Source organism: Gymnoscopelus microlampas (genome assembly GCF_963454915.1).
Source record: "Gymnoscopelus microlampas genome assembly, chromosome: 5".
Lineage (NCBI taxonomy): Eukaryota > Metazoa > Chordata > Actinopteri > Myctophiformes > Myctophidae > Gymnoscopelus > Gymnoscopelus microlampas.
The window spans coordinates 17,815,396-17,831,471 of NC_139942.1; the positions used below are offsets into that span (position 1 = coordinate 17,815,396).

The 16,076-nt window shown below is 42.3% G+C and overlaps 1 protein-coding gene across 1 annotated transcript in view; it reads left to right on the forward strand.

Moving 5' to 3' along the window:
• LOC311044748 (F-box-like/WD repeat-containing protein TBL1XR1) overlaps nt 1-9,017 on the forward strand; it is a 30,161-nt gene extending 21,144 nt beyond the window's left edge. Inside the window, exons 11-16 of the mRNA XM_084056510.1 lie at nt 354-475; nt 3,098-3,172; nt 4,532-4,659; nt 5,757-5,922; nt 7,501-7,602; nt 8,778-9,017. Of these exons, the coding sequence (XP_083912636.1) occupies nt 354-475; nt 3,098-3,172; nt 4,532-4,659; nt 5,757-5,922; nt 7,501-7,602; nt 8,778-8,804 (620 nt within the window). The 3' untranslated portion in view covers nt 8,805-9,017. The remainder of the gene's footprint in view (nt 1-353; nt 476-3,097; nt 3,173-4,531; nt 4,660-5,756; nt 5,923-7,500; nt 7,603-8,777) is intronic.
• Nucleotides 9,018-16,076: the final 7,059 nt, after the last annotated feature.

The window sequence follows — 16,076 nt, forward strand, 5'->3', positions numbered from 1 at the left end:
TCAAACCTCTTTGCCAAAAATAGCAGATCTATGAGCTTGTAGATCGGCTATTTTTTTTAAGCTAATGTTCCCCTCACTCCCCTCAGAATTTGGAGGACCCCCAATTTTATACATTAGAAAACTTGTGAAATGTTACATTCTGCACAATGAGTATTTCTACAATGCAGTATTGATACTTTTACTTAAGTAAAAAATGTGAGTGCTTTCTCCACCACTGCAATTAAGCCACTTTCACAAACAACAAAGACGGCGTGACTTAAAAGCTATTAAAGCGTTAGCAGCTGTGTCCAGACATCCAGGCTTACCTCATGTCCTCATGTCCCCCGTCTGTCTGTCTGTCCCACACACTGCAGCACCAGCACTGGACGTGGACTGGCAGAGCAACAACACGTTTGCGTCCTGCAGCACGGACATGTGCATCCATGTGTGTAAACTAGGCCAGGACCGGCCCGTCAAGACCTTCCAGGGACACACGGTAAGGCCCCATTAAGACCTTAATGTCTTCTAAATCCTAACGGTTTTCTGAAGAACGTATGTCGCTATATCAGTGGTGCTCAAAGCTTTTTCATGTCAGACGCGTCATCCCAAAACCTATACCACTTGTGCATGGACTCTGTTACACCAGTGGGTCTACAGTTGGGGTCCAGGGACCCTCATGGGCTTCCAAATGGCCCCTTACAGGTGTGTAACTCTGAGAGTGTACAAATGGAACCAAATGGTTCCATTTGTTTCCATTTGTACACTCTCAGAGTTATGGGGGTCGTGGAAACCACTGTGCTAGACTAAATGGAACAGAGCCTTCATTAGTATCATTGGTAACACCTGTGAATGTCTTCACAATATGGCTGCTGTGCATAGAGCCTATTGGCCAGCAGCCACTTTGAGTGGCAGTTGGGGCAAACGCTCTCACCAAAACATGATTTACTATTCTGTGCCTATCGGTGCATAACTCGGGAACGGCGCTGAGTCGGCCCAAGCGAACTTCGCAACGTTCGGCACGGCAACTTGCTCGCTTTAGCTCGCTCGGTGGTGCCTCACGTGGCTCAAGTTCGCTTGTGACGGCGCGCCTCCGTCGCGGTCAAAAAACGATACGGGCTAAAGAAATAGCCCGCAGTTGTTGTAGGCAGAGGCACTTCCACGTTGGCCACAGAAGGGGGGCGTGGTTATAGCACAAGTTGTGTAGGCTTTAGTATGTCGCGTCAAGAACCCCCCCCCCCCCCTCAAAATATTCTGTTCCGGGGGCCCCAGAAGCAAAGATTGGAGTTAAATATTTATTTATTTCTTTATTTGAACAAAATGTTCATGATTTAAAAAAGATAGCAGATCTACAAGCTCATATGCTATGCTTTGTAGATCTGCTATTTTTGTATATAGAGAGGGAACCCCATTTATCAGCTTCAAGTGTTCCACTTTCAGTTTTGTCTGCTCATTTCTTTGTGTCATCACTTCCAATTTCACTTGTTTATCCTGTGTCCTTTATGAGTTACTTCTCCTGATTGGATAAAACTGTTATCTGAAAATGCATTTCCTGCTTATTAAAGAGCCAGAGAGACAGAGAGAGACTCCTGTTACTGAACAAACACTGTATAGCTACTATGAATAATATCACTATAACATTATTATGATCGTAAATAATGTAATATAATTATCCATTAGTAGTCCATCCCTATTTTGCGCTGATCATTAAAGGCTAAACGTTTCAAAAACTGTAGAAGAAATGTCATAATGAGTTAATAGCTGATCTACAAGCTCGGCTTGTAGATTGCTAAGTGCCGATGATCAACCCCAGCAACAATAAGCTCTCTCTCTCCGTCTGCCTTTGGAAGCACTCTGGACTTTTTGATATCCATTTTAGATGTCTTTGGCTATTAAAAAATAGCAGATATACAAGCTCATAGCGCGGCACCGAGTGCCGCGCTATGAGCTTGTAGATCTGCTATTTTCGAAAAATCTTGAAAACATTTTTTTTTTTTTTTTTTTTTTTTTTTCAAAAAACTGTTAGGATTTAAAAAACATTTTTAACACATTGTGTGCCAAAAACGGTCCGGACCGTTTTTGAGAATCCATGCGGGGGCTGCCATAAACGGTCCGTACCGTTTTTGACCCATTTTTTTCTGAGAAGGAGAGGCCGGATGTGGATCCATGTCAAAAATCCTTCCGGTCGGCCTCTCCAATGTTAACTCCTTGACTAAAAGCTTAATATCTCCATTTCTTTTTAACTCATTCACTGCCAGAATTATTTCTGGCCGCGTTTGAACACTGCCATATTTTTCATTGAAAAAAAAAAAGTACTCAGGAGCCGAGATACAGAATTTTTAAGTTTTAAGTTAACAAGGAAGTGGATGGGAGTCTATATCTTCGAAAAATCATATCTCCTTGGTCTTTGGGTAAAAAAAAAAAAAAAAATCTAAAAAAAAAATATATATATATATATATATATATATATATATATATATATATATATTTTTTTTTTTTTTTTTAAGTCGTTTTAGTCGTTCTTGGCAGGCATGGCTTATGGACAGAAGTCGTTTTAGTCGTTCTAGGCAGTATATGAGTTAACGTGGTGGAAGCGAGCCGTTTTCGATCGGCGATCGACTCTGCAATGGAGGATCGCGTTAGAAATATTATTGTTCCAGGCGTTAGTCGGGACCCTCCGCCGTCTCGCACGCACGCTTTGTTTACATGCACTTCCGCGTCGGGGCTTCTACAGCACGAAACGTATCAACGTAAGTGGATGGAAGAATAGCAGGCACTGAACACGTACAATATTTTAATAAACCTCTGGCACACAATGTGTTAAGAAGCGCCTCAGGTCTTAATGGGTTAAAACGGCATCGCAATCATTTCAACCACCTAATGTAGGCTATTCAAAAATGGCAGATATACAAGCTCACAGCGCGTCACTTCGTCCAATATATCTCTCTCTCACACTCACTCACTCACTCACTCAATTTTGGGGTCCTTGGCACGAAAAAAGTTTGAGAACCACTGTGTTACACCATCCTTGGTGGCTCAAATGTAGTTTTAACTGCAGACGTGTTGAGGGTTGATCCATTTTCAATTCATGTTGGTCTCTTGTATTTGTCTGTGTGTTCAGAATGAGGTGAATGCCATCAAGTGGGATCCAACCGGGAGCCTATTGGCCTCCTGCTCCGATGACATGACACTGAAGGTCAGTGGCCTGCACCGTATCACACACACATCATGAGTCGCTCCGTGTCTACGGCTATATCACACACACTGCGGTCAGTGTTGCCAGATTCTGTGAGAGAAACAAGCAACCAGGTCTAGGAAAACCAGCCCAAAAGAAGCGTCTATGGGCCACATGATCGCTTTAACATGTACATCAGCTATTTGAAAATAGCCGATCTACAAGCTCACAACGCGTCGCGATGCGACGCGTTGTGAGCTTGTAGATCGGCTATTTTCAAATAAAATCGCGGGGAAATTATGATACGCAGATCTGGCAACCCTGACTGCGGTAGTCCCATCCATCGGTGTTCATTTTGACAGCACATTTTGATGTAGTTTTAATCAGTCTTTTGAATCAAATTTCATTTAGTTTTAGTCATATTTTAGTGATCAGAAATGTTTTGTTTTTTATTCTAGTTTTAGTTGACTAAATATCAGAAGATTTTTGTCTTAAAGGGATAGTTCACCCTCAAAATTACTTTTTTTTTCTCCTATCGATTAGTCACCCCATGGAGACTTGAATTCATGCATAGGTTTTATCTTTTGTCGCATTCCTAAGCCGATAATTTGATGACCGGCAGCGGTTCCTTTGTGCCTCCTACCGGAACCACTGCCTACCGGTCCGCTGGTCATCAAATTATTAGGTTGCCTAGGAATGCGACAAAAACAATAAAACATCCATGAATTCAAGTCTCCAGGGGGTGACTAATCGATAGAAAAAAACGACAACATTTAACGACTTTTACTAAATCCCCAGTTGATTTTAGTCGACTAAAATGTACTTTTGATGGCCTTGATGGCGTCGTAATGCTGCATGCCGAAAATAGCCTTATCTACAAGCTCACAACGCGCCGCCTGTGGTGCGTTGTGAGCTTGTAGATCGGCTATTTTCGGAGCGTGACAACCACGCGCAACCGAAGCATAAAGTGACTTAGTTCTTAGTTCTACTGGATCTCTTCTCCACTAGTGCCTCCCCCTAACATTTTATTCTAGTTTTTATTTGTTGATGAAATTGCCAGTATATTTAGTCAAAGTTTTAGTCCTCACAGCTTAGTTTTAATGTCGTTTTCGTCGGTCAAAAAAAGAAGGAAGTCTACCAACATTTTTCGTCATAGTTTTAGTCGACAAAATGAGTCCCATCATCTCACGCCATGGCCTCTCACACACACACACACACACACACACACACACACACACACACACACACACACACGCCCTCTCTCTCTCTCTCTATTTGTTACACTTTCCTGAGTAAAATGAGGAGGTATAAAATAAAATGAGGAGGTATTTAATAACATTGCTGTGTTGCTCTCTCTCTCTCTCTCTCGTGGTGGGACAGATCTGGAGTATGAAGCAGGACCAGTGTGTGCATGACCTGCAGGCCCACAGCAAGGAGATCTACACCATCAAGTGGAGTCCCACAGGGCCCGGAACCAACAACCCCAGTGCTAACCTCATGCTGGCCAGGTAACAGACAACACTAATAGTACTTAAACCAGTGGTTCTTTAAACATTTTTATGTCAAGGACCCCTATATGTATTTGGCTGCGGACCCCCATCTGAATAGGTTTTGTGGCAGGGATCCCCAGAAGAGAAGATTTGTGGGGGGGTTTTTAATCCAAATTTTCCAAACACTTTCAAGTTTTTTTTTTAGTGTTCAAAAATAGCAGATATAATTAAAAAAAAAGAAAAAAAAACGTTTTTGGTGAAGTGAACGTTACCTTAGAGGGTTGGATTGGGGGTTAAGTCCCTGTGACATACTAGCGTCATGTCCAGGGGGATGTACTTGTACATCATGCCGTCTCACGCTACAGAAACAGCAGATAGGCTCCTGCCCTTTGGAACCCTCAGGAACCTACTTACTTAACCCATTGAGACCTGAAGCCGATTCTACATGTCCCCTAAATCTCAACAGTATTCTGAAAAACCTATGTTTCTATATCAGTGGTGCTCAATCTTTTTCACGTCAAGGACCCCCAAAATGATATGTATTTGGCCGCAGATCCCCATCAAAATATTTTGTTCCAGGGACCCCCAGAAGCAAAGATTTGAGCTAAAAATGTTCGCTTTGAAAAATATATATATTCAAATATTTGCACACATTTTCACGATTTTTCAAAAATAGCAGATCTACAAGCTCGTAGCGCGGCACTCGGTGCCGCGCTATGAGCTTGTAGATCTGCTATTTTTGAATAGGCCAGCCCAAGGTGTAAAATAATGCTTTTTAGCTAAAATCTAAAAATGAGACAGTTCCAGGTCTTAATGGGTTAAGTAGAACATGACCTTTTGACACCTTACAGTAAGCGTCAACCCCTGAATGTGGTTCATATGTAAAGTAAACTGTCAGTAACAGGTGTCTCCAGCATACAATACATATCGTAGTTAGGTTTCCTTTTCTCAGTCTAAGATGCAAATCACGGCGCTTTTCACTTCCTCCTGTAATAATATTTTGCATCCTTGCAGAGAGGCATTCGCCGTTGTGACTCGCTTTACATAATGTCCCTATTCTTCCTCTTCCTGCCCCCCATCCATCCATCCATCCATCCATCCATCCATCCATCCAGCGCGTCGTTTGACTCGACGGTGCGTCTGTGGGACGTGGAGCGAGGGGTGTGCATCCACACGCTCACCCGACACCAGGAGCCCGTCTACAGCGTGGCCTTCAGCCCCGACGGGCGACACCTGGCCAGCGGATCCTTCGACAAGTGTGTCCACATCTGGAACACTCAGGTATGTTCATCCACAGTCACACACACACACAACTGTAGATATTGTAGATCATGATCACTAGGGGTGTCACAATATATCGTACCCACGATATATCGTGATATTAAAACGTGCCGATATGTATCATCGGGACGTCATACTGGATAATAATATTCTTAATGTTTTTTTTTTTCATTGTATTGCTGGGGAAAGTTAGAGGAGTTCTTACTGTATGGTGTGTGATATGAAATTGAATCTTACCATAATCACAGAAATCAGGTCTTCCATCATAGTCGAAGGCTTTTAGAGAGAAATCAGTCACCTTCAGCCTAGAGCACTGCAGAGGGGAGGTGTGTGTGTGTGTGTGTGTGTGTGTGTGTGTGTGTGTGTGTCTGTCCTGTTTCTCGTTGACGCTCGTTATTGTTGATGCTGATGGTCAATGTTGATGATACTTGAAAAAAATTGATGATAATACCAGTAAGACTCCCTAATCGGGAGATAAGCGACCGTAGGTCACATGTATACAGAAGAGGGCTGTAACGGCGATTGGTTCCTAGTTGTGTGGGCAATGTATAGTTTTGTTTGGTGGTCTAAGAAATGTGGCGGCATGAGTGTACACATACTGTGTAGTGTGTAGCAATTTGCGTGTTTTTAGGGGCAAAACTGTAGGAGTAGTGGGCAAAAATGTGTTGTGAAAAGCGGCCTGAAGGTGGCGCTAGAAGAGGGCCATGTGAGAAATTAGGGGTGGGGTGTCCGCGTTGCCTTGGCGGACGAATAGGTACCGGCCGCGGCTCTCCCGGACGCTCCTAGCCCGAGTTACGGCATTTTATGTGAGCTGCAGTGGCAGGGGGTCCTCCACTGGGGGCGCCACCACTTTTGCATCCGTTCTGGAGCACCAGGAGTGGGTGGTCCCCGGGAATGCCCCGTGAGCAGCCCCGTTGGGGTGGTCATTTGGTAATTTGTCCACATGTGCTCATTTTTTACACTTGGGGGTCCCCGAGGCAGCTGGGGGTCCCTGGAGCTCCGGGGGTCCTTGGAGGGTGTAGTTTGGCAGGTAAGGAGTGTGTGTGCAAAATCTGGCATGGATCGGGGCAACGGGTGCGGAGATATGAGCAGGGCAAAAGTGTGACGGGACGTGTGTGACGGAGGGACGGACGGACACCTGGAGCAGGTTTCTATAGTAAATGCGACCTACGGTCGCAATCAAATCGTGAGCCCTATATTGTATCGTAATTAGTGTGTCACACCCCTAATTAACACATTGATTGCCAAGATCGCATTGATGCGTTCTTTCAGCGGGCCGTAGCCCCAAAATGGCGGATCGCGCTTGGAACGTTGTTGTTCCTCTGAATACACAGATCCCTCCGCCAACCCACGGGGACTATTTATTTGTTTTTTTGGGACACAATGTCGCTTCACAGCGTTTAAAATATCATCGGATGGAGGTAATTACGTTGGCAAGGGGATAGAAAACGATGTTTAATATCTTGGCAATCAATGTGTTAATTACTGATTATGCTTTTGATATGATATGAAGGAAGTATATCCAATTTGTTGCATGCTCTTAAATGTGTGTGTGTGTGTGTGTGTGTGTGTCTTCAGACGGGGGCTTTAGTCCACAGCTACCGGGGGACAGGGGGAATCTTCGAGGTATGCTGGAATGCTACGGGAGACAAAGTGGGAGCCAGTGCATCAGATGGATCGGTGAGTTCGAGGGGTGCAAATGTTAATAGAACTAATTGATTGAATGTGTTATAAAAGAAAACAATCGATAATCGATTTTTTTAAGCACTCGAGTTTGATATCGTCTCCGTCGAGTGGAAACCTCATATGTCCAAAGCGGTTACTTTAAATTGCTAAAGGAGCAGATCTGCTACTTTTAATGCTTTTGTGTGACACTGTAGTATTAGGGCGTTAATTTAAATGTAGGGTAAGTGATTTTCTTTGGTTACAATAAGTGTTAAATAGCTCTATATTCTGATAGTACTCATTGCTATAGAGTGTTTGTTCAGTAAAAGGAGTCTCCTTGTCTCTCCAACTCTTTATTAAACAGAAAATGCATTTTCGTTTCAGTTTCAGTTTAATATCCAATTGTATCCAATCAGGATAGAGAACTCAATCAGGATATAGATTAAACAAGTGAAATTGGAAGTGATGACACTAAGAAATGAGCAGGCAAAATTGGAACTGGAACACTATAAAAATGAAGCTTATAAATGGGTACTTTCTCCTGATTGGCTGAGATTTTGACACCTACCGGAAAATGTATTTTCTATTTATTAAAGAGCTGGAGAGACGGGGAGACTCCTGTTACTGAACAAACACTCTATAGCAATGATTACTATCAGAATATAGTGCCTTAACCTTTTAACAAAATACTTTTTGTTTTAACCAAAACATATCACTTACCCTACCTTTAAGAAAAAACACAAAACTTTAAAACATGGAGGTTTCTGCCCGACAGCAACAATATCTTACATAGATAGATAGTAACTGTAGTGGTGATAAAGACAAAAAGTTATAGACTTGGGCATAATTTCTTGCAGTGGAGTTTTGGCAAGCTGCCTTTTATGATATGATATGATATGATCTAATATAATATGGTGGGCGTTGTTGACATGTGGTCTGGTGGCCAATGAGGCCTCTATGTATTTATGGGTATGTCTTATGTTATCAGCTTCCTGTTTTGATGCATCACCACTTCCACCATTGTTTACCATTAAGCTAATCACACGGCTATAATTGGAACGCGATAACAACTTGATCCGCGGGACGCTAATGCCTTGATTCACTTTGCCCAGGGTTGAAAATTGCATTTCTGCTCCATTTGGCCTGAGGATGTCTCGTCTTCCCCTTCCTGTTTGTTTGTTTGTTTGCAGGTTTGTGTATTAGACCTGAGGAAATGACGCTCGCCTGGGGAACCCGTGGACCGACTACGAATGTGTACATAGCAGCCAAAACGACTGACTGACTGTCCCCATGTCCCCTGCCTGTCCCCCACACTGCTGTAGTCTTTGTCACCGTCGCCACGCCATGGCCTGTCCATACAGCCAAAACCCAGCGTTCTGCCCACGCGCGCGCGCACACACACACACACACACACACACACACACACACACACACACACACACACACACACACACACACACACACACACACACACACTTGTATTACTATACTTGTGAGGACGTAATCATTTTAGGATGGTGAGTTTATGAAAGCCGTTTTTTTCTTTCTTCTTTTTTTTACAATTCTTTGCCATGTTTTTTATCCTAACCCTACAGCTCACAGTGAGCTTGTATATCTGATATTTTTTCGGTGCGTGACGCTCAAGCATAAATCAGGCATAACTCCACAACTCCAACCCCTAAACCTAACCTCTGAATGCCTAATCCAAACCCCAATCCCCATTTGAATCTTTTCCTAATTGTAAGCCTAAATCTAAACGTTTTTTTTTTTTTTTTTTTACCATAAAACAACAATTCATCTTGCGAGGACCCTCAAACGTCTATTTCTCAAATCGTCTCTGTCGGGGTAGAAACCTCACCTGTCCAATACTGTTACTTTTCAGGATTTGAATACAAAAATGGCAAAAGTAGCTTCGCGCCACGTTTATTTACGAGAAAAAAACCCCACCAAAAGTTAGAATATGGAGATGCAGCAATTACATTTCTAGTATAGTAATACAAGTACACACACTCACACACACACACACACACGCATACGTACATACACGGGTCTCCTTGTGGGCACTTGTCAGACCCATGGGAAACGGCGTGGCTCCATTGTGGATCTTGGGACTTGATGTTGGCCAGCCTGCGACGTCGGTCATCTATATGACATAACTATTACCACGTATGACTCTGGGGCACTGCGTTTCAGCCCCCCCCCTATCGGAGCCCCCCCCCCCATTGACTTCCATTATAAAAATTTAAAGTTTTAATATTTCAAAGCATCATGTGGGGAAAAAGACATGCATGGGAGGTACTTCTGTGGCCTAAAGAAATCTGGCGTTTTATCGGTCCAGTGGTTTTGCGAGATTGGCTCCGGACGGACACACACACACACACACGCCAACCCCTCTTATAGACCGTTGGTTCTCATTTGCGGGTTCGTGGACCACCAGGGGTCCAAATGTACTCTTACGGCTCTGTAGCTCTTGAGAGTGTACAACGTGAGGATTTTTGCAAGGATTTACCCCACTTTGGATATCGTTGTTGTCGGGCAGAAAACCTCTTTTATCTCCATATTCTGACTTTTTGTGTTTTTTCGTTAATGAAGGCCCTACTACACTGCAAAATCCTCAGGGTTCATTTAACACTCCCTCGAGTTGAGAGGACCCGTAAGGGTATACTTTGGGACCCCTGGTGGTCCCCGAGCCGCACATTGAGAACCAGCGTTGGCAGACGGTTAAGCCTTCCTGCAGAGCCACGCCCCCCAAAAACCTCTCAAGACGTAAAAAAGGACCCCATGACACGCGTACCAAAATGTCCGCTTTTGTTTTTGTTTTTTTGACTATTTGCTCTTTTTAACCCTTTGTACCAGAACTGTAAAGGATTTCTTTTGGTCTTTGTCTATCGGTGTGTGTGTGTGTGTGTGTGCATATTGCACGCCTCAGCATATTTTGTCCTGTGGCCATTGTAATGTTGACTTAGCATTTTACTGATTTCCATAGGTTTTTTTATATTATTATTATTACTACACGGCAGGAGACAGAGACAACTGGCTTCAAAGCTGTCACTGGGAGAGAGAGAGAAAAAAAATCCCTTCAATTTTTTTTTGGCACTGTACAATATTTTTTTTTGTAGTTTAAAGAAAATGAAATATATTTCAGATGTTTGAAATGTTTTTTTATAATTTGTTTCAGTTGTCATTTTGTCCCAGCGTCTTGTTTTCTCTTTTCATTTTTGACCATAGTTTCTTTCTTTTTTTTAAGCGGTTTAGAAAGCAATTTGTGGATGGGTTGCAGCTGCGGCTCGTCTGTGTTACTCCTCCCCTTTCCTACTACACAGAAAAGCAACAATGTTTTATTTGTTTTGTTCAATAACGCTTTTTTTCAGGTGTTAAAATAGCTTTCAGGTTAACACATAGAATCTCTTCATGTTTTCTTCAGCCTCTTGTGCAGACGGGAGAAGCTGTGTACTTGCCAATGCACCCCATCATTGTCACGTTAAAGGTTCAATGTTAACGTTTGTCGTGCTCAGGTCGAAAGGAACGTTCCCCTGGCTTACTGTGAAGGGCTGGACCATATAATGACTTCAAATCAATATCCGGAATATTTACGACTTTAGCCTCGATTAAGATTTAACGATTTTTAATTTATTGTGAGCGTGAATAGCTTCACGCCACACGTCGACGCATTGTGAACTTGTAGATCGGCTATTTTCACACGCTACCATTGTACGAACGAAACGTTATGCAAGCTTTTAAGTGGTTAATCAGGCTAATTCGTTTTATTTGTATTTATTTCAACCCTGCTCGATTATTCGATTCACCTACATAACGTCTCTGTCGGGTGGAAACCTCATAAGTCCTAAACTGTTGCTTTTCAGGAGTAACATAGCAAAAGTAGCGGATCGACGAGCTCAAAGCGCGTCGCTTTGCGCCGCGTTTGGAGCTTGTGGATCTGCTACTTTTGATGCTTTTGTGACGCTGTGGTATGATCAAGTAGGGCGTTAATTTACAACAACAAAAAAACACAAAGATCTGGAGATAGAGCTTTCTGCCGGACAGCAACGATAAGCAAGATTAAGTCGGCTATTGGTTCTAAATGTAGATATATTTTTGCTTAACTGATATTTTTGAATTTGAATCCTGAAAAGTAACAGTTTTTGGACTTTTTGGGAGATTTCTACCCGACAGAGATGGACAGACCTGTAAAGGTCCATTTGGTTCCTATACAATACTAAGCCCCCTCAAGGGACCCCCGGACCCCCCACTTTGAGAACCACAATAGTACATCACTAGTGTGCTTGTTTCGTTGATTCGTGGCTTGTTTGCTAACAACCTGCAAAATGATAATCAAAAGGATCATTTGAATGAAGTCCTGTCCTCTTAACTGTTTTTCTTTCGCTTAGGTCATTAACCACATTAACCCCGGAGTCCCTTATTTAGCCCATTAAGACCGGGGAACGCATCTGTGTGTCATTTTTAGATTTCTTTGGCTATTCAAAAATAGCAGATCTACAAGCTCGAGTGCCGCGCTATGAGCTTGTAGATCTGCTATTTTTGAAAAATCGTGAAAATGAGTGCGACTCTTTGAATATATATATATATATATATATATATAAGCATTTTTTTTAACTCAAATCTTTGCTTCTGGAGTCTTCTAAATCCTTCTAGATGAAGACACTTTTGTTGCTATAATCGGTGGTTCTCACACTTTTTCATGTCAAGGACCCCCAAAGTTATTTGGCCGCGGACCCCCCCCCATCTCAAAGTATGTTGTTCCAGGGACCCCCAGAAGCAAATATTTGAGTTAAAAATGTTCACTTTAAAAAAATATATATCAGAGATTTGCACAAATTTTCACGATTAAAAAAGAATAGCAGATCTATGAGCTTGTATATCTGCTATTTTTGAATAGCCCAAAGAAATATAAAATCACACCCTGTGTGAAGGTAGCGGCGCCTTTGATACATTTTGTCATCGATATGTGTTTATAATGTGTTTATAGCCATGTGTCACGTGAAGCTTGACCAATCACTTTGTTGACGGGTCTGACCAATCACAACGTTGACGGGTTTGACCAATCAGAACGTTGACGGTGAACACGGACAAAGTCAGGCATAGAGCAGGATCCGCTCGGCTAGCGCCGCTAAAAATGACACACAGATTCTTTGCCGGTCTCAATTGGTTTAGGTTATCTCATCAGTGAAAACTTGATGGGACTCGAGAACGTTCTGATCAAGCACAGTGGGACTCCACATGATGGTGTAGATCTCACTGTCCTTGCTGTGGGGGGGTCCTGCAGGTCATGGACAGAATCCTGCTTAATCCTCCTAAATCTGTCCATGAGAGAGACCAGACAGCCATATTGACCACTTATAAGACCTATTTTATACTTTGTCGCACAGCGGCGTTGCGCATTATTAGCTAAACTAGCCGGTGTACAAGCCGCGTGACACTGTCTCTTGTCGGGTGTAAAACCTTCATATGTCCGAAACGGTTGCTTTTCAGGATTCAAATTTAAAAAAAGGTCAAAAGTAGCAGATCTACAGGCGCCGCGGTTCTAGCTTGTACATCTGCTGCCTTCGTGTGACGCTGTAGTATGATTTAGTAGGGCGTTCATTGATGAGAAAAACACAAAAGGTTCAAATGTGGAGATGAGTGGTTTCTGCCCGACAGCACATTGTCAGGAGTGTCATTGTGTATACAGGCCTGTGTGTATCTGTAAGGGCCTCCACCGGGGTTGCCAGATCTGCTTATTATAATTTCCCCGCAAGATTTTATTTGAAAATAGCCGACCTACAAGCTCACAACGCGTCGCATCGCGACGCGTTGTGAGCTTGTAGATCTGCTCTTTTCAAATAGCTGATGTACATGTTAAAGTGCTCATGTGCCCCATAGTCGCTTCTTTTGGGCTGGTTTTCCTAGACCTGGTTCCTTGTTTCTCTCGCAGAACCTGGCAACACTGGCCTCCACCTTGACAGACGATATACTGTACTTCATTTCACAGTCCTGTTGTGTCTGTGGCGTTCACCGAGCTTCGATGTCTTGTCGTTTCATTTGAGAAACCTCGGTGTTGTGAGTGTGTGTGTGCAGCTCTCATGTCCAGTTGTTTTGGTAACACACTTATAGCTTTGGCTTTGCCGCGCTGGCTGTCCGCTGTGCGTGGTGGTTGCCCGGGTGCTACACGGCAATTGGTGACATAAAGATTCTTTGACTCTCTGTTTTTCCGATAACAAGTAGCCGTCGGGGATGTAAGTCGACCACGCAGTTGCAACATCCCTGGTTTCATTCGGGCAGGAGACATTTGTCGCATTTCCTCCTCCACCTCGACGCTTTTTGTTTCTATATTTAAAAATCTATATTTATGGCCCTGTACCCATCAGGATATCGTCGCTGTCGGGCAGAACCCTCTTATCTCCATATTTTAACTTTATCCGTTTTTTCTTAAATTAACTTCAAACAAATGAGCTTCAAACAAAAGCATCAAAGGTAGCAGATATACAAGCTCGAAACGCGGCGCGAATGTCGATCTGCTACTTTTGAATTTGAAATTTTGTAACAGTTTTGGATATATGAGGTTTCCACCCGACAGAGACGATATGTGACCAGACAATAACTTCAAATAAACTTTAAAAACGGCAAACCAATCCATTCAGGTCAACCCGCCTGCCACCCGCTCTCCTTTTGTGCAACCGTAAAAAGCACGGATTTGACTAAATGTACAAAGCTGGGACCACAGAATTTGTCACAGAATTCCACATGTCACCCATTTTAGTGTAGCACCTGTATTAAACTCTTTGAGAGACGGGCTACATATTGAGGCCTATGCAGGGGTTAGACGGCGCTTCTATTTGTACTGCTTAGAGGTGGCGTTTTGACGCAGCTCCGTGGTTTTTGAGCTTTTCGTTGACCTTTCAAATGTTTTATTTGTGAGGGGTGGTGAGGATAAAGCAGAGATATGACTTGATGTAACATTGTAACTACATATAATATATATCTGTGTTATCACAGGGGATTCTTTTTATATTCCACTTGCGCAAAAAGGGTGGATTTTAAAACCTTTTCAAGGACAGACGCTTGAAATGTGATTTATTCTTATGCATCCGGTGGGGTGTTGGATCAATGAGGAATGGTTTTCTTTCATCGCTGTTGGGGGGGAAACCGCAATATGTCCAAAACTGTTACTTTTCAGGAAATGGCCAAAGTAGCAGATCTACAAGCTCAAAACGTGGCGCCACGTTTTGAGCTTGTAGATCTGCTACTTTTGATGCTTTTGCTTAACACTCTTGTTTGACGAAGTAGGGCATTAAAGTGACGAAAAAAACACAAAAAGTTGAAATATGGAGATGAACGGTTTCTGCCCGACAGGGAAGCTTTATAAAATACCATTAAACAGTCATAGCCGCATGAGGAGAGCAGCCCATTAAAAAGTTGTGGTTTTTGGTATTTTTAATACATTTTCTTTCTGCACTTAAGATTTAAAAAGTGTTCGACGGGAAGGTTTTTACCACTTAACCACTTAAACCCCATATGGTTGAGCGGAGTCCCTCAGGGCTCTATGCTAGTGTATTTTCTGTTACTGTAGGGAAAGCTTTTGCTGAAAATAGTCGATCGACAAGCTTGTCGATCTGCTATTTTCTGTGAAAGCCTTCCCCACAATAAGGATGCTGGGGTTTAAGAGGTTAAGTATATTAGAATCAGGCTAACTTCATGGCTGATTCTCATCCGATTAGCCATGACACAAAAAAAACTAAATGGCAACATTTCTTCTCAGAACCATTTTTGTATTTTTTATTTAGATTTTCTTTTTTTTTAAGGGAAACATAATTCATAATTGTGTACTGTTGGATCAACAGTTAATACTTCAAATGATGTCTATGGCGGTGAAATGGTATTTTATAATGTTGAAGGGTTTTAGACGATAAAGCTTTTTACACTGCTTTCAAGTGTGTTTGCTACCTTTTTTTTTGTTCTATACCTAAAGTAACTAATTCTATCTTTGCTATGGTCTGAAAGCCCTCGAAAGGTTTTTGTACTCTTTGAAAAAAAAAAACTTTTTGTAATTCTGATTATTTGTGTAGCTATGAACTCAAAAGAAAAAAAAAAGAAGAAAAAAAAAAAGAATTCATTGTCGATGTATCATAACACCCAGACCATGTAAATACCAATTTGCAGATTTTTTTCTGTTTGTTGATGTTGTGTTGTCTTCACCTATGTTGTATTCTCCTTCTCTCTCACTCACATGGCTGCTCAGTCTGCAGCCCTGCGGTGCGGTCTGACTGTTGGCATATCATTCAGATCTCAAAAGTCTAGAATAAAATCTATTTTGATAATATTAAGGTGTGCTTTTTTCATTTGCTGTTCATCTCACATTAACTGTTATTTTCTCAGTTTTTTTTTTTTTTTTGATTTTGTATAATGCGGTGGTTCTCAAACTTTGTAATATCCAGGGAAACAGGAACAGTGCGCACCTGAAATAATGTAAAGTATACAGTATATGATTTGAA